The 25,567-nt window shown below is 45.0% G+C and overlaps 1 protein-coding gene across 1 annotated transcript in view; it reads right to left on the minus strand.

Moving 5' to 3' along the window:
• SHB (SH2 domain containing adaptor protein B) overlaps nucleotides 1–25,567 on the minus strand; it is a 145,503-nt gene that overhangs the window by 94,976 nt on the left and 24,960 nt on the right. The window contains exon 2 of the mRNA XM_038401820.2: nucleotides 8,449–8,566. Coding sequence (XP_038257748.1) covers nucleotides 8,449–8,566 — 118 coding nt within the window. The remainder of the gene's footprint in view (nucleotides 1–8,448; nucleotides 8,567–25,567) is intronic.

The raw sequence follows: 25,567 nt of genomic DNA on the forward strand, positions 1-25,567 counted from the left end.
GCCGCAAGTACTCCTTTTCATTCTGGGTACAGCTCACACCACGCTCATTAGCATTCCAAGGGCTGACAGAACACGCTTTGGAAATGAAGCAACATCAGAAAGATTGTGTGTAGTTAAAAACAAAAGCATTTTTATTAACTACGGTTTTACATATTCTTAAAGATGGACCACAGCTGTATTAAGAGATATTGAGAGGAATGGGAAAGTACATGGCTTAACTAGGAAAGGCTGAATGGTAGAGTGAAACCTACGCAGAAGCAGACTGAAACCTTTCTAGAGAAGGAATGCATCTGGGCATAGGACAGGGCTGCATTTTACATACAGCCAAATGGGAATTTTTTTAAAGAACACATGCAGCACGTGAAAAATGACTGCAACTTGGCCTCTGTGCAACCTTCAGACACGCATTCTGCGTATTGGAGTCATTCTGCAATTTGAAAGCCACACAGACTATATTAATGGCATAGCAGAGAGCTCAGCTTGTGTAATGTGAAATGGGCTTTGGGGGAGGTGGAGAATACTCTTCCCACAGTCGTGTTTGAAAATAGTCAACTCCCAGCACAATCTGATCCATTCCAAAGGCCAAAACATTTGCTTTTCAGCGCTAGATTCTGGGGATAAGTCATCTCTGGCAGGGATGTTGATTACCCAGCCTCTGGAGAGGGGGTGAAGTACACTGCCGACAGAAGTCACCCCAAGCCTTGCTTCACTTGGCGGGCTGAATTTTAACAAGGAGACCCGGACAGCGCTGGATCAGACACAGATTTGTGGGATGGTGCGATGTGCAAACACCAGTAATGGCACACCTGCCCAACAGTGCACGGTCCAGGGACAGAGAAGACTCAAGCCCCAGCACCCTCTGCTTTGCCAGCTGATGTTGGAGGGATGTGAATTAAATTTTTGTTTTCAGGATAGCATGAATTTTACAGACATTTTGCAGAGTAGTTTGGTTTGGGACATGTAATCTTTGATTGGGTCTAATTTTATCATCTTTCAGACTGATCTTTGTTTAATCAATTGTGTCATCTTGAGTCCCTGCTAATTGAAATCAGAAGTTGAAATAGAGACTAATTTAATTTGGTGCTCAAAAAAAACAAAAAAAACACACTGTCACAACAGACATAACTGGACTGAATCTCAGAGTGGATTAGATTAACGTTGTAATTAGTGTTCACTTATCCCTCTGATAAAGTGAGACATACACACGCTCCTCTGCATGCTGTCCTTGTATAACTGCATTCGCGAGCTGTCCGAGTCATGGTCCATACTTGGACCCTCTCCGCTGGGCTCTGTAAGAGTCCTGCTTTGTAGAGTGCAGTGGAGCAGTCTGCAGAGTACATTGTTTCACTCAGCTGCTAGAGATGGGTCACCCCGCCCAAAGGCTCAGCTCACTGCTCCAGAGGGCACAGCTGCACAGAAGGAGATGCACTGCCTCGGAAGAGTCATCAGGAGGCACGGCACTGGTCAGCTGCCTGCGAAGCGCTGGGTAGGAGGAGGAGGAGGGAACAGCACAGAATAGGCCTTGCTGCAGTTTTCAGAAAAAGCATGGTCCTGCCAAGCACAGCCATCTCCAGCTGCAGGGGGACAGCAGCCCCCCCCCAAACCCTTCCCCACCTCCCACCCGGCCCAGAGCACCCACCCCAAGTCGGGTGATACTCAGTGCTAAGAGCCCAGGTGCAGACACTAGGTGTACAGTTATAAAAGCATGTTAGCACTCGATCTCTTCAACAACGATACCCAGGCCCGACAGATCCATTCAGCCACTTGCCCTTGCAAGGGCACACAAGCCTCAGCCCCCAATTCCTGCCGCCGGGTAGCCCTTCAGGATAGGCACAGACCCTGGTGGAGGAGACGCGAGGCTGCCCTCACACAGCCCCAGCACAGATCAGTGAAACCACCAAAACGGGGGCAAGTGTCTCTGCGGCTACCCAGACCGACAGCAATCATTTCCGTTTCACTCTGCTGCCTCTTGGCAAAGCTCTGAGCAGCAGCAGGCGCTGGGCCGACGTGTGGGAGAAGAGTGAGGCAGGGAGAGGTAAAGCAGTAGAGATGCCCCACTTGCAACAGCTAGAAGAGCAGGCCAGGGGCCCTGCAGCAGGGAGGGCCCCTTTCCGTGCCAAGAAGAGCACAGATCCTTCCCCCCTCCACCTCTCCCCAGCCAGAAAGGAGGTCCTTAGATGGTTGTGGGGTGAGGGAGGACAGAGGTGGCGTTCTGCCTTCTAGCAGTCAGTGGTTACATGGGGATTGGGGGGAAAGCTTCAGCACGCACCAGACATCTACTACCCAGAATCAGACATGACCCATGGAGCCCCTGAGCAGCACCTGGGGACAGCAGCCTAGCAGCAATCCCAGTAGCTGCCTCTTTTCTGAACAGCAGGGGCCAGACATCAGGTTTCCCACTCGCATTCCTCCCCCAAGTCCTTCCTACTGGGCTCTGGCTAGGGAGTGTCCTGCAGCCGTGACAATACTGTGACCCTGAACTCTCCTTTATAAAGCTGCCTTCCAGCCCTCTGCTATGGACCGAATGGGACACGCTGACCGAGCAACTTTTGCCAACGTGTTCTGCCAGAAACTGGATCCCCCCCTTCTTTAACTAATTGTTTAGCCCCGATCCTGCAAAATCTGATGCACCCAGCAGGGTCATGGCTTCAAGCAAGTCACTGGCAGGATTTGAGCCTTTCAAACACTTATTGCATTGTGAAGTTTTCCATTTTGAGCCATTAACAGTCCTATCCAAGTTCAGACCCAGACTGTGCCCGGCCCTTATATAGGAGCACAGGGAACTCCCCCCCCCCATCCCTTGCATGCCCTGCTAAGAGTCAGGCACAACTGCAGTCCCTAATCAAGAGAGTGCAAGGGCTGGTCCCTGTGTACTGGCATGAGGATGCCTAGCACCTCAAAAAGGGGTTGAGAGGCAGCCATCCTTCTCTCTTTCCCTCCCTCCATCTTTCTTCCCACCAGCCTGAAGGGCAGATCTGCCCCTGGAAGAGTGCGCTGTACCCCAGGAAGGAATGTAGAGCAGATGCACTCCCTCCTATACATCAAAGAGCTTCATAGAGCAGACCAGATCCCACTGCTCCTCTGGACTGCTGCACCTGACAGTGATCCCAGCACACAGCTGGCTGGCCCTTCATTTCTGAGGACTGCATTGTGCCTTTATGGATCTTCTCTTTAGAAACTGTCCACCGACACTAATACCATGTCATAGCTGCCACGGACCAAACACACTCCAACCACCAACCACTAACAACAGACATTATAATCTGACGTCTGGACTTTTAGTAACTGCATTGTAATTCTTCCCTTTTATGAAGCTATCTTCCCCAAAGTATTTGACAGAGACCCCATGACACTGCCTGACCCAACATCTTATTGCAAGTGTCCATGAAATGCATTAGAAGGGCCTTCAAAGTAAAGCACTGTATCCATTAAACTGCACATCCCTGGGGAAGTGAAAGCAAATCTAGAGTAAGTAAAGGGCATAATGCAGAACGAGCAGGATCACTGAATGCATTTAGGGCTTTGCTGCCCAAGAAGGTCTTTGTTCAGTCTTAACCACAGCTCTGACCATAAGACAACAAATGAAGAATCAATTATATAGTTCTGTCCTGCTGTTTAACACGTTAAATGATGCTATCAAGGCTATTGCCTACTCACTTGTGACATAATTAAAACAGCAGGCTCATTCCACAAGAATAAAGGAAGACAATGTTGGGGTTTTATTAAACCTTGCTTTTATCCCTGGCTATGGAAAGGAATACAAGTATGCCTTGGATAACAAATCTAGCCAATTTGTCATGCAGTACCTACAGCTTTAATGGCTAAAGGCTGAATATTTGGTTGAAATCTCAGGCGAACATTAACAGGAAATGTTTTTCAAATAGAGCCAAAATTAATCATATGACACTAACAGAGAAAACGGTGATTTTCCAACAAGAAAAGTAGCTAACGCCACGAGCACGCCCACAGCTAATCTTTGCACGGCTCAGGACAGCAATTCTGAACAATGGCAGTACCTCAGTTTCCTTTTAAAGTCTGACAAGTGGCTTATGTTCAAGGTATTATCAGAAAGAACAGTAGTTTGGAGTGGAAGAACCACGGTGGTGTAGCTATCGGAAGCCCAAACTCCAAGGCAAACAGGGCAATACTTCAACAAGGGAATATTTTAAAAAGCTTTACTCTAAAAACTAATAAATGCTTTTTATGGAAAATATCAGTTATCCCTTTTGCCAAATTTCAACACTAAATTCAGTCACTGAAGTGTGAAAACAGATCTCAATGCAACTGGAACTGTGGAGTCACCTCCAACACCTCCTCACCTTATTATTCATTTTACAGTGGTTCCGGGAGGCCCCAGTCAGGACCAGCACCTCCTAGTGCTAGGTGCTGAAAGAAACCTCTTATAATATAAAGATTAGCGAGGCCGCCACAAGGAACGGAGCCCAAAGAGTGGCTTAGGTTTTCTGAGGAACTGGGTAGCCAAGGTCCCACCCTAGAAAATGGAAGAGAGACCACGATTAGACTAAGAGTTCACAGGGCCCCGAGTCAGAAGAACATTTCACTGAAGACAGCCCATAACCATTTCTCTCCGATCCGAATGGCTGGGAAAGAACATCAGTTGCTGCCAGGAGAACAAACAAATTTGCTCCATAACAGGAACATTTTGTTTTCCCCAGCATCAGTCTTAAAACTCAGGCCACAAAGGGATTTTCTCCCCATCTACAGACGTTAGCATGAAGACTGAGCTAAACAGCAAGCTTGGCAAAGAATGTGCTTTTTGGGACACCATCTGGAAAGCAAATGTTGAACCAGATGAGAGCTGCGTCTACACTAGACAGCGTGTTGGATCGGGCAAACTAGCAACTGCTAAGGTTCACTGTCTTATCTCGCTGCTGTTGCAGACTAAGTGCTTGGAGGACTACGCAGTACAGTAAGGAAAATTTGATTGTCTACAACCAAGCTATGTTTGTCAGGTACACTATCAAAGTTATTGTCACTAAAGAACAATCATTCTCCTGCTTGAGCTCTGGCGCTACTTAATACAATTAAAGCAGTTAGCTTATTTCTGACAGAAGGCTGGGACTCTGGGGGAAAACTTATTTCTCCAGGTAATCTGTCTTTCTTTCAGTCTATTAAAGAACTGGGGCTCCATTCCGAGAAGCTAAGGTTACAAGAAGTCTCTGCTCATTACTAACCCACGTGTCTTCTCTTCCCTATCTTGAGCAGCATGAAACCCAAAGATTTTAGGTCCCTGCCTGGCAAGGTGCTCTGCATGGATAGACCTGTGTGCCCACAAAGAGCCTTCCTTAACTACAGCCAGAGTCCATACAGGACTGGTACCTTGGTTAACAGTAGTTAGATGCACTCAGTTGGTCACACACCTATCACTCATGGACATGGGAAACACACATAACATTAAGATTTCCACTTCACCTGTTTTACATTGTTCAGAATCTTTTTATCCATGAATTTCCTTCCATCTTTTGTTTGTGGTTTTTTTTTTAAGCAAGTAGTTCTGAAATATCTTTAAAGCCTGGGAATGTAACTCGGATACTTGGGAGAAGTCAACGTGTTTGGGAGAGGTAAAGGAAATAAATGGCAGGTTTTGCCTCAGTTTGCAGACTTCCGCAATCTGGGATCAAGCAGCGCTTGAAACAAATCAGAGTACTTTTCTTTTTAAGCCAGTTCTCCGTATCAGCCGAAATCTCATTCATCTCTGTCAATTGTAACATGCTCTTTCACCTGTCAGTTACCACAGCCAACCTAACAACTTCACGGAGGAATTCAACACTGAACATTTCACATATGACAACAAAGACTGGAGTAAGAACGTGCTCTTTAACACGATACATTAGAGCAGTTGCATAGTATCAGTAACAGATCCTTGCATGCTGACACAGGACTCCAAAGTGAAATCTTTGAAAGCTTCCAACAAATAAGCCTTCTGGTTTTCCTCTAGCAATAAAGCATCAAGAAGCATGATGCTTAGATATTAAAGGGAATTAATCCAACTGCAGTCAAAAGTCAGTGGAAAGGCTCCCACTGGCTTTCATAGGAGTTGAACCATGCCCTTAGGTAGCAAACAAATCAATGGTCCAATCCTGAAAGGTGCTGGGCAAGTCCTGTGAGATGCTGAGCATCCGCTACTCCCACTGAATTTAATGGGAGCAGAGAGAGCTCAGCATTCACTTTGCTTGATTGGACTCCTGATTTGCAAGTATTTTTAACATCCTTGCAGTGTTCTAAACATCAACCTTATATACACACACACCTCTACCCAGATATAATGCGCGTTCGCATACAACATGGTAAAGCTCTGATACACTGCTCTCAGCAGTGTATTAAGGGTGCCGGGCCAGGGCCAAGGGGTTGGATAAGGGGCAGAGGGTCTCGGGGGTGGTCAGGGGCTCCCCCCAGGTCTGGGAGGCTGGAGATGTGGGGGGCATTTTTGGGGGTCCCGCAGTCCCAGAGTGACCTGGGGGATTAGCAAGGGGCCAGGAGCAGCCCGCTCCACTTCCCTCGCCCCGGCCCCAGCCATGTTGCTCGTGGGAGGGGGTTTGGGGGAAGGGGTCCCCCCCGCACTCACTGGCGGCGAGAAGCAGAGCGCCGCAGCTAGGAGGTGGCGGAGTGGAGCAGGCTGGGGCCGCGTTGCTCCGCTTCCCGCCACTGTCGGTGAGTGCCTGTCAGGGGGCGAGGGGTGTGGATAGGGGGCAGGGCAGTCAGGGTACAGGGAGCAGGGGGGGGTTGGATAGAGGGTGGGGTCTTTGGGGTGATTAGGGACGGGGGTCTCTGGAGGGGGCGGTCAGGGAACAAGGAACGGGGGGGCCAAAGTAAGTTCAATATAACACTGTCTCACCTATAATGCGGTGAGATTTTTGGTCTCCCAAGGACTGCGTTATATCGGGGTAGAGGTGTATATGAACAGAATTGGCCTGCCAGTGCATCCACTACATCAGATGCTATTTGGACCAAGACTACTGTAACACACACACACACACACACTCTCTCTCTCTCTCTCTCTCTCATGAATTAGTAGCACATCCACACAAACTCATTACCTGTTATCTCAGCTAATGCGCTCTGTAACACTGATGTAACAGTCTTGTCTTTTTCATGGATTTAAAACACAAAAAGGGCAAACATTTATATTTGTGAAGTGAAAGCACTGTAAACATGAAAGGGGAAAAAAAAATTTACAAAACCCCCATGATATTTACACTGAAACTAAAAGACACAATTTATTCAATAGCAGGGAAAGCAAGAATGCTTTCAACCCAATTCATCTAAAAAGCCTCTTAAGAAGATGGCTGAATAGATTTACAACAAAAACAAGGAAGGCCCATGACACCTTGATAGGACACTGAAAGCATTCTGCTTATAAACAATGCAATCACAAGTGATTTTCTGCACCTTTCTTCAAGTGTGCTATTTAAAAAAAATAGAGTATGTGCATTTATATGAAAACAAGACGGCTGCTTCATATGGCTTTGGCTTCTCCTGCTGCTTCATTTCCCCAGGTGTTATAATCCTGCTTGGACCTCATCCAATGCCCACTGCAGAAATGAGAAGATCCCCACTGATTGCACTGGCATTGGATAGGGCCCTTTGTGACATTTCTTTAATGTACCGGTGAACTTACTGTACAAGACAGTATCTTAGCAACATGACATAGGTCCCCATGCAAAAAACCACAGAGATCAGAACTAAAGCTTCACCAGCCGGAGCCCAAGGATTATCTGTCCGTCTGTGCTTTTATACTAAACTCATTGCCATGGTATCATGGTGGCATCCCAACACCCACCAGGCATACGGGCCACCCACCAAAGTCTCAGGCAGACAGCAGATTGTGAATTCAGGTGGTCATTCATCTGTGTGTGCTTCAGATTATCCAAATATCCCAGGGGACAAGGATTTTATTCAGATAATGAGGAATTTAGGTAATCTAGAGGCACCAAGCAGCAGCGTGCCTCCCCTCCCCCGCAGTGGCCAGGGCTTGCCTATACGCAGAATTTGCGCTCGTTAACCTAAAGTCGCTTTAGTTAAACAAGTTATGAAACTTGTGCAATTTCATATCGGGATAGTTAGACTAAGACAACCTTGTGTGTGGACACCTACGTGTAAATCTACTGATCCAAGCCAACCTGATCTAAGCCCATTTTAAATCACCACAAGAGCACCCCACACAAAGTTGCATTGGCCTTGTCCGAGTTCTCTCTTGCAGGAAGCGCTGCAAGTTGCAACCTTCCTTCACTCACTTTATTCCTGAAGGTCTTAAATGCAGTTTCAAATACCTACGCAAGACTCAGTTTGATCTTCATACTTGCTCCAATGTGTTACGCAGCTGAAGGACCTTGGCTCAGCTAGGTTGAAGACCAGAGTAGTCATGTGTCAGACACCCCACATCAAATATCGATCTCACTGACACCTGCCTAGTGCCCATGTTCTTACCGCTCATTATTCTCTGGGCTTCGTAAGGTTCCATATAGCCAGTGTTTTCTCCTTTCACCGCTTTGTTCAGCTCACTCTTGGCATCAAACGGATCCGAGTAGTCATCTGCTATCAAGACCTGAAATGAAGAAAATTATACTTTATTGGAGGAGGGTTTTTTGTTTTGTTTTGTTTTTTAATCTGGGACTCACAAGCTAAAACTAAGTGAAACTAAATCAGCAGCAAGTGCTGGAAAAGGTGATATCTGCACAGTGAAAGTGAGCACAAAAGCTTCACAAGAGGCCTTAGCCAACCCCTTTTGGCATTGGAAGTAAGGTCCCGATTCAGCAAAGCTCTTAAACATCTGATTAACAGAAAGCACATTTTAAGTGCTCTCCTCAAATCAAAGTGTCAGCGCTTGCATCTCTTCATTCAGCCATGGACCTCTCACAAAAGCGGCTCTCCTTGGAGGAATCTGACTCTCATATTGCCACACAAGGAATAATGGGACAGTAGCAAATTAATGAGATCTGAACGTTTAGCACAACTGAATCCACCGCTGGGCTCCAATTTATCACAATACCTTCTCGGATTTTCCAGAACACCTCTCTCCTTGTCACACATTTTCAATACTTAAGATCATTTTTATGTGTTTTGTTAACTCATGTGTATATTTACTTAGCTGTAAACCACAAAACTGGTAAAGTACCTTATAATACTGTCAAGCTACTTCCTAGGAAAAACACGCACATCTTCTTCTCATCACATTAAATAAAACCTAAGCATGGTCCAAGTCTTTGTTTCTAATTTGCCATTAAAAAAAATAAAATAAAAGACCATGAGACCAAGCCCCTTCCTTGAGGCTGAGTTTCTTCACCTAACCCATACTTTTTATTCTTTATAAATACTGTAGAAGACCACTCAATTTCTGCCATAAATGCATGCAAAATTAGATGGCAAGAAAGTAAACTGAAATTAAGCAAACGCAAGCATCACCTATTTCTTCCTTGATGGATGGGTGCAGGTGTAATTGGGTACTGCGTTACCTGGGTCCTGCTGCCTTTCCACCCATTCCCACCCCTTGCGGGCTGCCTGCAACATAGCCATCTGCTAAACGGGGGCTGGAGGCCACATCAGCCATTCAGTGGCAGACAGCTGGTAGCCACAGGGAGAGGGCAGGAGCCCACGGATGAATTAAAAAGTCTACAGTGCTGTAATTTTGCACAGTGCTTTACAGAGACAAGGAAAAAGGCCCATGCTGCCCCGAAGAGCTTCCCATCTACATCAGCCTGATGCTGACAAGGGAGGTAGTGGACAAGGCAGGCATAGGGAAGGAAAGTCCAAGGATGAAGAAGGCAAGCTGCATTGTACTGCAGACACACTTGCATTCCCCAGTAGCTTGGACACTGGGAACAAGGTGGGGCGGAGCAGACAGGGCATAGAAAAACGGCAGAGATTGAAGTGAGGATGAAGCCAGCGATGAGTGGAAATGAATGCACCTGGCACCAGGTGAGCTGGATTTAAAGTTCCAGGCTTCAGACGCCACCTGGGTGAAACCACCCAGACAAGGGCAGAGTCAGAGACAGCAGTCACCACAGCAAGGGGACTGATGGGCAGGGAATGAGCCACACGCAGGCCCAGAGGGTGAGGGTGAGGGGGCTGAAGGGAGGGAGCGTGGACTTGGCAAAAAGACCAATTTTAGTTCCTACCCAGACTGGGCAGGGGCTGAGGAGGAGATGGTTACATACAGTACTCCATGCAAGAGCGCCATTGCGAACGGCTACGTGAACTTCCCCATTTAACGTAAGGAGCCCCATTATGGTCAACGGGGCACCGCATCTGCTTAAGCACTTTGCCAGATCAGGACCTGCCACGAATCCAGCACAAGCACCAACACTCCCGTCTCTCCATGCGAGAGGTGGCCGATGGCAACTGGGTCACCATCGTTTTTTCCAGTTAGTCTTTGAGCATACGAGGGCAGGATTCAATGAGCTTGAGGAACCCCAACGAATTCTCTGACAGATCCTACCAAAAGCCCTACAGCCTAGCAATCGTATGGGTTTGTTTTGTGTGTGTCTATGTGCACACGCAGGGGGGGATTCACAATGCATTAATGCATAGCACTCCCATTGTCAAGAATCATGGCCTGATTCCCTGCATGTCACACGGGAGAGAGAGAGTCGCTTACAATAAAGGAGAGTAGTCGCTATCTGACAGCACACACTATAAGCCAGGGTATTTGCAACTTGTACTTTAAAAAAAAAAAAAAATAGATCATTTGCCTGGTGTCATCCCTCCAGGCACAAAGTTAATTATTGCAATTCTAAATTACTTCTCTTGGCTGTTTTAAGTATAAACCTATGGTGCCCGCTTTCCACCTATAATTTAAAGATATTTGAGGGTCTGGGTAAACTGGAAACCACTAAGATGACACGGCAAATCAGGAGGGAGAAAGAGCAATCTTTTGTTTCACCTAACAATGAAATGAACGGCTTGTTATTGCAGATATAGTTAACTTGATGAAAAATGCTACATCTACAGTAATGCATGCATGAGCTGTAATCAGCAGGGCTGTCAGAGCAGTGTCAGCGGCTGCGTGCGCTCAACACAAAGACAACAATGTGCATCATGCAGCAGTAATTCCTCCCGGTAACAAGGGCATATTTATCTGTAAAAGCCCTACAGCTGAAACACCATCCATTTACTTTCCCTGACACCACTTTGTCAAGAGTTGATTGATAGTATCTCGGGCTCCCTGCTGTCCCCCTATTCCAGATACTGACACTGTAATAGCTGCCTTTCTTTAAAATAACTGAACTAAAATGACATGAAACAGAAAAATAGCCTCACAAGGACAATGTGCTTTATTTGCTATTTCTTCTTCTCTATTTGCTGAAAAGCATTAAGGGAAAAATTAGACATACAATGCTGTCCAACAGGAGAATGTCAAATGTTGATTTAGTTTAAAAGCACGACGGTAACATATTCAAGTGCTCCAGGTACTAGACACCACCATAGGGACTGAAATGATGAACCTGCTTTATAGGAGGAGGAGACCTGAGCCTTATTTCCATCTTTCAGAGTAGCAGCCGTGTTAGTCTGTATTCACAAAAAGAAAAGGAGTACTTGTGGCACCTTAGAGACTAACAAATTTATTGGAGCATAAGCTTTCGTGAGCTACAGCTCACAAGTTTATGCTCAAATAAATTTGTTAGTCTCTAAGGTGCCACAAGTACTCCTTTTCTTTTTATTCCCATGTGTATCCTTGCAGAGATTCACACAGGCACATGGAACCGTGTATGTGGATTTGTCTGCAGGATCAAGCTCATGATTTGTTAACAGTTCTGTCTCCAGCATTCTGCAAGCGGAGGAAAACCCTGTAAAAGATCCGTGGACTTTTCCCTCTCAAGCGGAAAAATGATTATGTCATCTGGATGATGGAAGTGCTGGGCTATTCATCATAATCTAGAAATCAATATGTGAAATAAAACATGGCGTATAAAATGCGTAAACGCAGAGGGCTGCAGAAGTAACAAGCTAATGCAGTGTTCACTTGGACAGACACAGGGACCAGCTCTTTCTAAAACACTATCTGTATTTTCTAATTAAAATTAGATCTCTAGCTCCATGCTGTCAGAGAGCCCCCAGCTGGCTGCATTGCTATTTCAGTTTAAATTAGAATTTACAAATTCTCAGCCTAGATAAAGCAGCTGGCCTATGCTGACATATGGTTTCTTTTATACTTGCTGACAGTTGCAAATCCTCAGTTTAAGAAGTTTGGAGTTTTTTTTTTTTTTAAAGCAGTTTGTTAAAGCCTTAAATTGCTTGTACTTGGAACCTTTTCCAGATTAAGGCCAAAAGGAGAAGAATTCTCTAACTCTTCCAAATGCTTAATTATTTTTGCATAAATGCATTTAAGTAGTTTACATAGCACACCTATCCGACCCTCCCCAGTGCCATAGTAATGAAATAACATCGACAACAGGAGTGGTTTGCATTGGGATAGCATCCAGCAGCCCCAGCTGGTTGCTGGCCCCTCACCGTACTAGCCACTGTGCACACAATGGCCACTGTTGAAAGACAGGATACTGCAATAGATGGACCTTTGGTCTGACCCAATGTGGCCGTTCTCATGATCTAAAAAATGCTTCTTGCCGTAGGCAGTGCAAGTAACTTTCCCTCCCTGCCCATCACACACCTCCAGCCCTCCTGAGAGGCAGCCCAAGAGGGTAAGCTCTGTAGCATGGCCAACCAGATACCAGAGAGTCAGCATCCCGCCCTGCCAGTTGTCTGACACAAAAATCTAGGGGGCCCCAATCAGCTCTAACATCCAAGCAGATCTCCACTAAGAGAAGGCAGGCTCAGCTACAAGGCCACCCCTTCCATTTATAGGCTGAACCCAGCAGCAGCTAAGCATTGCTATCTGAAGCGAACTGGAAGCCAGTGCAGACTGCAGGACACAGGTGTTAGATATTGCACGCATAAACCACTAAGAAAGCAAACAGCACCACTCAGGACTAGCTGCGGTTTCCCTCCAATCTTCACGCAGCTCCGACCACGTGCACGGCACTAGTCCAACCTAGAAACGGCAAAGGTATAGGGGAGCTGGACACAACCCTTGCCACAGTAGCAATCACAGTCCCCTGACTAAACCACTGCCATCTGAACCTCCAGAGGTAGCCGGGGGGGTCAACAGACGCCTGAACTGGAAGCCTTAACAAAAGGGACAGACCAGGCTTCTGCCTTCTGGGGACAGTCTGGTTCCTCTCACAGAAGATACTCTGAAAACTGTAAACTGAAAGTAGCAGCCGTGTTAGTCTGTATTCGCAAAAAGAAAAAAGGAGGACTTGTGGCACCTTAGAGACTAACAAATTTATTTGAGCATAAGCTTTCGTGAGCTACAGCTCACTTCATTGGATGCACTCGGTGGAAAATACAGTGGGGAGACGCATGCGCACACACACACACACACACACACACACACACACACACACACACAGAGAACACGAACATGAAACAATGGGTTTTATCATACACACTGTAAGGAGAGTGATCACTTAAGATAAGCTATTACCAGCAGGAAGGGGGGAGGGGGTAGTGGGAGAGGAGGAAAACCTTCTATGGTGATAATCAAGGTGGGCCATTTCCAGCAGTTAACAAGAACATCTGAGGAACAGTGGTGGGTGGGGTGGGGGGGAAAGCTTATGCTCCAAAAAATTTGTTAGTCTCTAAGGTGCCACAAGTACTCCTTTTCTTTTTGCGAATACAGACTAACACGGCTGCTACTCTGAAACCTGTCATTATGCAAGGCACTGAATTTAGCCGTATATAGAGTGGAAATCTGTCAACTTCATGAAAAAACTCGCACAGATACAGACAGACATCTTCCTCTCCAAATGCAAACAGATGGACATCATAACGAAAGGACTGAAGGTAAAAAATCCATTACAATCTACATACCACACAGACTATGCTGACAGCTTGTGCCACACTCTCAAAGAAACTGCGGAACCACCTGATCAACATCCTTTACAGCAAACAGGGAAAGATTAAGAATGAGCTCTCAAAACTGGATACTCTCCAAGAACCAACCTTCCACACAAACTTCCTAGTGGCTGGACTTTACAAAAAGTTGACAAGCCATTTACAAAACACACTTTGCTTCTCTACAAAAGAAAAAGGACACTAAGCTATCTAAACTACTATATGCCACAAGGGGCCACAACAATGGTTCCGGTAACCCACCCAGCAATATTGTTAATCTATCCAACTATACTCTTAGCCCAGAAGAAGAATCTGTCCTATCTCGGGGCCTCTCCTTTTGCCCCTCCACCCCCACGAACATGATCTAGGTCACCACAGAACTGTAATCCTATTTTCGACGTCTCAGACTCAAGGAATATTTCCAACACACCTCTGACCAACATATTAACCCACAGAGACCTTCCTGCCAACACTACAAAAAGAAGGATTCTGGGTGGACTCCTCCTGAAGGTAGAAACAGCAGCCTGGATTTCTACATAGAGTGCTTCCGCTGACGTGCACGAGCTGAAATTGTGGAAAAGCAGCATCGCTTATCCCATAACCTCAGCCATGCAGAACACAGTGCCATCCACAGCCTCAGAAACAACTCTGACATCATAATCACATGCCCTGATTCTCATGGGTGACTTTAATTTTCCTGATATCTGCTGGGAGAGCAATACAGCTGTGCATAGACAATCCAGGAAGTTTTTGGAAAGCGTAGGGGACAATTTCCTGGTGCAAGTGCTAGGGGAGCCAACTAGGGGGAGCGCTTTTCTTGACCTGCTGCTCACAAACCGGGTAGAATTAGTGGGGGAAGCAAAAGTGGATGGGAATCTGGGAGGCAGTGACCATGAGTTGGTTGAGTTCAGGATCCTGACGCAGGGAAGAAAGGTAAGCAGCAGGATACGGACCCTGGACTTCAGGAAAGCAGACTTTGACTCCCTCAGGGAACAGATGGCCAGGATCCCCTGGGGGACTAACATGAAAGGGAAGGGAGTCCAGGAGAGCTGGCTGTATTTCAAGGAATCCCTGTTGAGGTTACAGGGACAAACCATCCCGATGAGTCGAAAGAATAGTAAATATGGCAGGCGACCAGCTTGGCTTAATGGTGAAATCCTAGCGGATCTTAAACATAAAAAAGACGCTTACAAGAAGTGGAAGGTTGGACATATGACCAGGGAAGAGTATAAAAATATTGCTCGGGCATGTAGGAAAGATATCAGGAGGGCCAAATCGCACCTGGAGCTGCAGCTAGCAAGAGATGTCAAGAGTAACAAGAAGGGTTTCTTCAGGTATGTTGGCAACAAGAAGAAAGCCAAGGAAAGTGTGGGCCCCTTACTGAATGAGGGAGGCAAGCTAGTGACAGAGGATGTGGAAAAAGCTAATGTACTCAATGCTTTTTTTGCCTCTGTTTTCACTAACAAGGTCAGCTCCCAGACTGCTGTGCTGGGCAACACAAAATGGGGAAGAGATGGCCAGCCCTCTGTAGAGATAGAGGTGGTTAGGGACTATTTAGAAAAGCTGGACGTGCACAAGTCCATGGGGCCGGACGAATTGCATCCGAGAGTGCTGAGGGAATTGGCGGCTGTGATTGCAGAGCCCTTGGCCATTATCTTTGAAAACTCGTGGCGAACGGGGGAAGTCCCGGATGACTGGAAAAAGGCTAATGTAGTGCCCATCTTTAAAAAAGGGAAGGAGGATCCTGGGAACTACAGGCCGGTCAGCCTCACCTCAGTCCCTGGAAAAATCATGGAGCAGGTCCTCAAAGAATCAATCCTGAAGCACTTAGAGGAGAGGAAAGTGATCAGGAACAGTCAGCATGGATTCACCAAGGGAAGGTCATGCCTGACTAATCTAATCGCCTTTTATGATGAGATTACTGGTTCTGTGGATGAAGGGAAAGCAGTGGATGTATTGTTTCTTGACTTTAGCAAAGCTTTTGACACGGTCTCCCACAGCATTCTTGTCAGCAAGTTAAGGAAGTATGGGCTGGATGAATGCACTATAAGGTGGGTAGAAAGCTGGCTAGATTGTCGGGCTCAACGGGTAGTGATCAATGGCTCCATGTCTAGTTGGCAGCCGGTGTCAAGTGGAGTGCCCCAGGGGTCGGTCCTGGGGCCCGTTTTGTTCAATATCTTCATAAATGATCTGGAGGATGGTGTGGATTGCACTCTCAGCAAATTTGCGGATGATACTAAACTGGGAGGAGTGGTAGATACGCTGGAGGGGAGGGATAGGATACAGAAGGACCTAGACAAATTGGAGGATTGGGCCAAAAGAAGTCTAATGAGGTTCAATAAGGATAAGTGCAGGGTCCTGCACTTAGGATGGAAGAATCCAATGCACCGCTACAGACTAGGGACCGAATGGCTCGGCAGCAGTTCTGCGGAAAAGGACCTAGGGGTGACAGTGGACGAGAAGCTGGATATGAGTCAGCAGTGTGCCCTTGTTGCCAAGAAGGCCAATGGCATTTTGGGATGTATAAGTAGGGGCATAGCGAGCAGATCGAGGGACGTGATCGTTCCCCTCTATTCGACACTGGTGAGGCCTCATCTGGAGTACTGTGTCCAGTTTTGGGCCCCACACTACAGGAAGGATGTGGATAAATTGGAAAGAGTACAACGAAGGGCAACGAAAATGATTAGGGGTCTAGAGCACATGACTTATGAGGAGAGGCTGAGGGAGCTGGGATTGTTTAGTCTGCAGAAGAGAAGAATGAGGGGGGATTTGATAGCTGCTTTCAACTACCTGAAAGGGGGTTTCAAAGAGGATGGCTCTAGACTGTTCTCAATGGTAGCAGATGACAGAACGAGGAGTAATGGTCTCAAGTTGCAATGGGGGAGGTTTAGATTGGATATTAGGAAAAACTTTTTCACTAAGAGGGTGGTGAAACACTGGAATGCGTTACCTAGGGAGGTGGTAGAATCTCCTTCCTTAGAGGTTTTTAAGGTCAGGCTTGACAAAGCCCTGGCTGGGATGATTTAACTGGGACTTGGTCCTGCTTTGAGCAGGGGGTTGGACTAGATGACCTTCTGGGGTCCCTTCCAACCCTGATATTCTATGATTCTATGATAATCAAAAAGGCTGACAAAGGAAGTGCTGTCGTCATCATGAATAGGTCGGAGTATGAACAAGAGGCTACTAGGCAGCTCTCCAACACCACTTTCTACAAGCCATTACCCTCTGATCCCACTGAGAGTTACCAAAAGAAACTACAGCATTTGCTCAAGAAACTCCCTGAAAAAGCACAAGAACAAATCCGCACAGACACACCCCTGGAGCCCCGACCTGGGGTATTCTATCTGCTCCCCAAGACCCATAAACCTGGAAATCCTGGACGCCCCATCATCTCAGGCATTGGCACCCTGACAGCAGGATTGTCTGGCTATGTAGACTCCCTCCTCAGGCCCTTCGTTAACAGCACTCCCAGTTATCTTCGAGACACCACCGACTTCCTGAGGAAACTACAATCCATTGGTGATCTTCCTAAAAACACCATCCTAGCCACTATGGATGTAGAAGCCCTCTACACCAACATTCCACACAAAGATGGACTACAAGCCGTCAGGAACAGTATCCCCGATACTGTCACGGCTAACCTGGTGGCAGAACTTTGTGACTTTGTCCTGACCCATAACTATTTCACATTTGGGGACAATGTATACCTTCAAATCAGCAGCACTGCGATGGGTACCCGCATGGCCCCACAGTATGCCAACATTTTTATGGCTGACTTAGAACAACGCTTCCTCAGCTCTCGTCCCCTAATGCCCCTACTCTACTTGCGCTACATTGATGACATCTTCATCATCTGGACCCATGGAAAAGAAGCCCTTGAGGAATTCCACCATGATTTCAACAATTTCCATCCCACCATCAACCTCAGCCTGGACCAGTCCACACAAGAGATCCACTTCCTGGACACTACGGTGCTAGTAAGCGATGGTCACATAAACACCACCCTATATCGGAAACCTACTGACCGCTATTCCTACCTACATGCCTCTAGCTTTCATCCAGATCATACCACTCGATCCATTGTCTACAGCCAAGCGCTACGATATAACCGCATTTGCTCCAACCCCTCAGACAGAGACAAACACCTACAAGATCTCTATCATGCATTCCTACAACTACAGTACCCACCTGCTGAAGTGAAGAAACAGATTGACAGAGCCAGAAGAGTACCCAGAAGTCACCTACTACAGGACAGGCCCAACAAAGAAAACAACAGAACGCCACTAGCCATCACCTTCAGCCCCCAACTAAAACCCCTCCAACGCATCATCAAGGATCTACAACCTATCCTGAAGGACGAGCCATCGCTCTCTCAGATCTTGGGAGACAGACCAGTCCTTGCTTACAGACAGCCCCCCAATCTGAAGCAAATACTCACCAGCAACCACACACCACACAACAGAACCACTAACCCAGGAACCTATCCTTGCAACAAAGCCCGTTGCCAACTCTGTCCACATATCTATTCAGGGGACACCATCATAGGGCCTAATCACATCAGCCACACTATCAGAGGCTCGTTCACCTGCGCATCTACCAATGTGATATATGCCATCATGTGCCAGCAATGCCCCTCTGCCATGTACATTGGCCAAACTGGACAGTCTCTACGTAAAAGAATGAATGGACACAAATCAGACGTCAAGAATTATAACATTCAAAAACCAGTTGGAGAACACTTCAATCTCTCTGGTCACTCGATCACAGACCTAAGAGTGGCTATCCTTCAACAAAAAAGCTTCAAAAACAGACTCCAACGAGAGACTGCTGAATTGGAATTAATTTGCAAACTGGATACAATTAACTTAGGCTTGAATAGAGACTGGGAATGGATGAGTCATTACACAAAGTAAAACTATTTCCCCCTGGTATTTCTCCCTCCCACCCCACCCCCCACTGTTCCTCTGATATTCTTGTTAACTGCTGGAATTAGCCTACCTTGCTTGTCACCATGAAAGGTTTTCCTCCTTCCCCCCCCCCCCCCGTTGCTGGTGATGGCTTATCTTAAGTGATCACTCTCCTTACAGTGGGTATGATAAACCCATTGTTTCATGTTCTCTCTGTGTGTGTGTGTGTGTGTGTGTGTGTGTGTGTGTGTGTGTATATATAAAAATCTCCCCTCTGTTTTTTCCACCAAATGCATCCGATGAAGTGAGCTGTAGCTCACGAAAGCTTATGCTCTAATAAATTTGTTAGTCTCTAAGGTGCCACAAGTACTCCTTTTCTTTTTGCGAATACAGACCAACACGGCTGTACTCTGAAACCTGACACTAGAGTGAGTGGGTCAGAAGTATCTGAGACCGACATTTTACACGGTTACAGAATAGTTCCGAGCACAAAGAAAGCAGCTTGAGACCAGAGATTTCCGCAATGCTACGAAAACAAAGATGTAAACTTATGTCCCCTGCACACTAAGGACAAGTCATCCTCACTAAGAAAGCGTGGCAAATCGGCTATTTCCACTGTTTCTTGTTGCTGCATTTTCTTTCCAAGGATTTAATTTCAGTGGGGTGATCAGCATTTCATGCACATTAATTGGAGTCTTCTGCATTTCAAGCAGTGCCTAGTTCACATACAAGCCTTGTAGGTGTGAATGCTTTCCTGTGCTATATGGCCAAAAACTCCACACATGCCCTGTCACATTGTTACCTTACAAAGCTCTTTATTTATGGAATAACATACCCAATCACTTTGTTCGGGTGGAGGAGGATAGCTACTATCATGTTTTCCAGGTGTGTCGCCTGGTCAAGAGAAGCAAGACTCTCATTCCGAGTGCCTCCAAGAGTTCTGAGAGCCAGCCTGGACCTGAGACATTTTCTGAAGTTCCACAAAATACCTTTTCTCTTTAAAACTCTAGCAGGAGATCTGCATGTTACAGAGCTCACTAACCAATGCCTCTCCCTCCTCCCCCCACACGTGTCAAACTTCTAACAGATGCTTGCTTGATTCTGGTGCTCTCAGTAAGACAACAGGGCCTCAGTTTCCACAAACTGGTAAAATGTATCCTCTCTCCCTTCCAAATAACTGAATTTTGTTGATTACACCATTATCCCAAATTTTACTGAGAACCCACTTTAAATGGTTTTACAGGCATTTTTGTGAGGAATACAAGCAAAGCAACATCTAAAAATATCTGAAAAAAATACGTAGGCCACTGAGCAATTTAGGAGAGTCAAATATAGATTTCTAATTTTAAAGAAATTTACTGTACTATAGATTTTAGAAAAATATGAAACTTGTAGTAAGCGTTTCTATTTTGGATAATATAGTTTAAGAGAGGTTTCAGAGTATCAAAAAGAAAAAGGAGTACTTGTGGCACCTTAGAGAGACTAAAATTTATTTGAGCATAAGCTTTCCACTTCATCGGATGCAGTAAATCAATTTCTATCATGTGTGAAATTCAGCCAGCCAATCTGCCTCCAATTAACAGCATTTACACTGAAAAGCAATACACTCATTACACTTACATAGAAGTTAAAAAAAATGCCAAATTTTGTTTTGCTTTCATTTGAATCCACTGAGTTGGCAGCAGAAGCTTTTGTGGGCTTTTTTGGTTTGGCAAGGCCCTCAGAGTCAAAACCAAAATTAAACCCAGTTGTTTCCAGCTGTGTTTCAACTGCTTCTCCAGCCACTGCAAAAGAGAGCATGTTCCTAACGCAGTTTCTCATTGAAAGTCAAGATGTCCAAGGTAAGTCCAGCTGCAGTGGACAACTGCAGTAGCTGTGGTACCCTGCACAGTACTCTGCAGTGAAGCAAGGAACTACATGGTCGTTTAGATGGTCATATATTTAAGCATGATGCATAAGGAGCATTGACACCTCTCTGCTCTCAGTTTGTCTGGCTGCAAACTCAACAGGACAGAAGTACATTGGATTATCACAGCCATCTTCATTGACAGAAAGGCTAGAAACTTTAGAATGTATGCATGCATGCATCAGAGATTACAGCAAACTCAGCAGGATAAACCCAATCCTGTGGGTTCTTCAGAAGTTTTATGCTTGTGGATTCCTCTTCTCTGGCAGAGAGGGAACTAACCAGAGGTCTGAGAGAAGGGAAGGGGAGTTTGAAATTGTCAGTCTGGTGGCTTATCCCCACAGCAGCTACCAATATTACAACCAGATATTCTGCTTTCCAACCAGCGGTTGTTTACACCCACTTTCCATGCAACTTCTTTGGTCCTGTCCACATGAGCCGTGCCTTTGTTCAGAAATAGATTTTAAATGGTTTCTGTAAACACGGTTATGATAGCCAGTGCCGATGGGGTTCTCGTCAAAATCAATTTTTAGGAACTGTTCCATGCTAGGTCACTATCTAGCCTTGAGAATGGATTTTTCAAGCATTATGCCCTAAGCAACCCAGACCAGCATCAGGAGAGCTTGCAGAAATCGTTTTTAAGAGCTACGTTTAAAAGTTTGCAAACGCAGGGGGAAACTGCAACATAAGACGAGCCTTGTTTTCTTCCAAGAATATACTGAATCCATTTTGTACAGAATTGTATTTCTAGTTATGCTACCTTTTCCTTATGGCGGTTTGTTTTATTGATAGATTTTTTTTTTTTTGCTATCAGAAGCCATGGCACACTTGTTTCATCAGGTGGTGTTTATTCACATGGCTGACAAATACAAAAGACCTTGCTTGAAGTCTATTCATGAAAACTGATGACTGATTGCTGTGTGGCCAATACAGGCTTTAATCCAGACGCCGCCGAGAAAGTACATTTAACTTACAGGGAACAGGTTTTCTGACTGTATACTAGCCTTCCCCCATCTTCAAATTCTTGTTTACTAATACTCCAGTTGTAACTTTTGTAAACTAGGGATGGGGCCAAATCTCTTCATACCTTCAATTGTAAAGAGAACAATAAAAATGATTTGAAAAGAAGGAGGAGGAGAAAATAATAATGGCTACTAAAAACCAAACAAACATGGCCCAACGTTCAAAGCAAGATGCCTTCAACCATTTACAGTCTTTTGATTAGCAAAGCAAACATCCCACCCAATCTATATTAATAAGTCTGGCCTCACATTTACTGCTTAATGGAAAGAAGCTGAATTTGCAAGCCATCACAGAAGTTGGAGTACTAGACAGTGAAAGTTTAAAGGATGATTTAATTCAACAGAATTCATTTAAATTTAGTTTATATACAAGTGATTCACGTTCTCTTTTAATTATTAATCTTGTCATCTGCCAGAGGTAGTTTTAACAAGAAGCTCCTAGGTCTTAGTGCTAATCATGAAAGAATCTGAAAGATTCAATATAGTCAATAATCCGTAAGGAATAGGGTGACCAGATGTCCCGATTTTATAGGGACAGTCCCGATATTTGAGGCTCTCTTTTTTGTAGGTACCCATTACTCCCAACCCTCTGTACCGATTTTTCCACACTTTCTATCCGGTCACCCTAGTAAGGAAGCAATTCCACATCCCTCTCACCCAGTATAGCCAGTGCAGGAACTTCTACCTCTTTCTCACAGCAACGGGAGACTTTGCTGAGATGTACAAAATAATTCCTGGGCTGTTGACTCTTGCTGACCTAGTTTTTCCAATTCAAAACCTTCATCTTATATTTTCTTAAAATAATGTATTTACAAGTCTAGTTTGCCGTTAAGGGCAAGTCAAATATAGTACTAATGGAGTGGAATTTGGCCCAGTGTTGGTGAAAGTATACCAGGCTTTTTTCATAAACCGAGGTTACAATGCTTAATAAGGTAGCAGTCCATGAGCAACAGCAACTCTACATCTTTGCATTATTATTTATAGGGCCTAACCCTGCAACCACTGAAATCAGTGGCAAAATTCCCATTCACTTCTATAGTGCAGGATCAGTGCTTTAGTGAAGTTCAAGTTGACAGAAAAACAAGAGGACACAATGCATAACAATTTGAATGCAAGTCTAAAATTATGGGTCTAATAGTCAGTGCTCCATTACCATGGAGCTCTCTTACTGGTAAGTGGGGAAGGATTTTTCACAAAGGCCCATTCTGGCCACTTATTAAAAAAAACAAAAAAAACAAAAAACACACATTATACAATCTCTAGGATGACCAAAATGGAAAATTATTCTAGGAGTTCTTAGCAAGTGGGTCTTACTCTAAAATTATCCATTTTTTCTGAAAGCCACAAAATCTATCCATTTGGCTCGCTAACGTTTCATCCAGCATATTTTATTAAGGAAAGAGCACAAAACGTTCAGCCCTTCAAGTGTATCTGATTGCTTTGCTTCGCAATGAGGAAATTTACAAGAGGTACAGAAAGTAGCATCCTAACAATAACAGGAATTGTTTACAGCAGCTCTAATGCACAGCTGAGCTTTTCCTTTTTCTGAATCCAAAGACCATCAAGGTCAGAAACCTGGAGGAGTTTCCTACCGATGCAGTTTCCTCGAACTGAAGTTTATCACAGTGCCCTGCATAAAAAAAAAAAAAAAAAAAAAAAAAAAAAAAAAAAAAAAGACACGTCACATGCAATGCCAGCTTCTGCCCCAGTCACAGGAGCATAAACAGGCAGCAAAAGAGGGCATGGCTGTGGATTTTGCTGCATTCTGCAGAATCTAAATTTTTAAAGAGATGTTTGTAGCCATATTATGGAAGTGAAAAAAAGCAATGAAGTGTTTTGTTGCCTTCACAGAGGCTAAGAGACCCACCAAGATCCATGTGGCACTTAGTGCAGAGTCCTACAGATCACAGCCTGTCCTGCAGACAACTTGCCGGAGAAGCTGTGTTGCCAACGGCTCTCCTCCCTTTGCCATCCCTGGTGACGGTGGCAGAGGAAGAAGCAGAGACATTACTACTGTTCCATGCACCAGTAACTCCGAAAGGGATTGCCACTGGAAATCCAAGCTGCTTGAAGAGGTGGCCTGGGGAAAACCAGAGCAGAGCCCTGTTTTCCCATTTCAAGAGTCTCTGAATCCCAATGCATCTTCTTAAGAGGACTCTCTCTTGGAAACCTACTGAAAATACCTCTTCATCCTTCTCAGAAGCAAAGGCAAACAAGCCAGATGAGATCCCAACCTTTCAGAAGACAGAAAAATCTAACAGCTTAGCAAGAAAACTAGAGAAGGTACTTGCACCCACCTCTGAAAGCTTTGCCTTCCTAGGGTCTCCAAACACAATTTCTGTTGCCTTGTATTTAAATGAATCCATGCACACAGGGAAGGACAGTGCCAACTCAGCATGACTCTGCCTTAGGACTGGTGTTCCTTGTCGATGGCATATTGGTATACAGCAATCAGGGCAGAGCCATTTTTCATTTTGGTGAGTCACCTCAAGAGCAGCCCATTTTAAGGAAGAGTGTGAGGTGTTCCCAGCAAAGCATAGCTTCTTACTTCAATGGAACATCCCATGTGCTCAAAGTTAAGTATGCCTGCAAGTGTTTTATTGGACCAGGGCCTTGAGGCCAATAAGAAATGGAAAACAGAAAAACAATCGCCTCAGGTCTGTCCCTTCTCTGCAGCCCAAGGGGAGTAAGGCACTTCCTCTCCTGGCGTTCTCAAGAGAGGAACCACCAAATTCTGACTCCGGCTTTACTGCCCACCACGTTACCTTGGAATTTCTCTGTCTCAGCAAGTTACCCTCATCTATGAAATAGGAACAAGACTTGCTTTGCCTCCTTACAGGGGGGCTGAGAGAGTACGCTACAGGGTGCGGGGCATTCCCCTGCTGCTAGGTCTGGTTCTGCCCCCAAACTGCAAGCAGGATAACGTACCCACTGTAACCGATCTTTCGACGTTAGCAAGATGAGGACAAGTCACATTTAGTCACATGAATGAACACTCTGTTTCTTTCCTTACAAAACCTGGGGGAGCTTTCCATTCTAGATTACAGCAAGTGGATTAGTTTTAGCATGCAAGTCATTTAGACTAGTGTTTCAGATATCCTATCAGATTAGATCTGGAATAATCCTATCATCATTAATTACTGGATATCAAGTGGATTACAAAGGTTTATTACAGACTACGCTTCACATAATCCACCCTTCTGGTAAACTATGCCAAAAAATGGCATTTGCTTTCAATCATTCACATAGAGTATTTTTTCCACTAAATACTGTTCCCATGTAACCTATCTAAATGCATTTATTCACTTGCAATAAAGCTCCCTTTTCAGGAGTCTATAAACAAAAATCAATTAGTCTTGGCTGTAGCAGAACACCACGTGGAAAAACCCACTGAATACGAGATTTAAAAAAGTGAAACTACCTATAAATTCAACAACCAGTTTTGACTCAATAGTAGTTTGCTACTATGATTTAATGTTCCCTTTATAGTAATTTTAAGTGATAATTCATATGTTCAAAGTATTTCTACAAGAAATCATAATTTGTTATTACATAGTCAATCAAAGAATGAAAACTCCAGAAAACATACAGTAGAACCTCAGCGTTACACACACCAGAGTTACAAACTGACCCGGTCAACCACACAGCTCATTTGAAACTGGAAGTGCGCAATCAGGCAGCAGAGAAAACGAAAATATTGAACAGTACTGTGTTAAACTACTAAAAAAAAATAAAGGGAAAGTTTAAAAGAAGATCCGACAAGGCAAGGAAACTGTTTGTGTGCTGGTTTCTTTTAAAATTAAGAAGGTTAAAATCAGCAT

This window comes from Dermochelys coriacea, chromosome 5 (assembly GCF_009764565.3).
Source record: "Dermochelys coriacea isolate rDerCor1 chromosome 5, rDerCor1.pri.v4, whole genome shotgun sequence".
Classification (NCBI taxonomy): Eukaryota; Metazoa; Chordata; order Testudines; family Dermochelyidae; genus Dermochelys; species Dermochelys coriacea.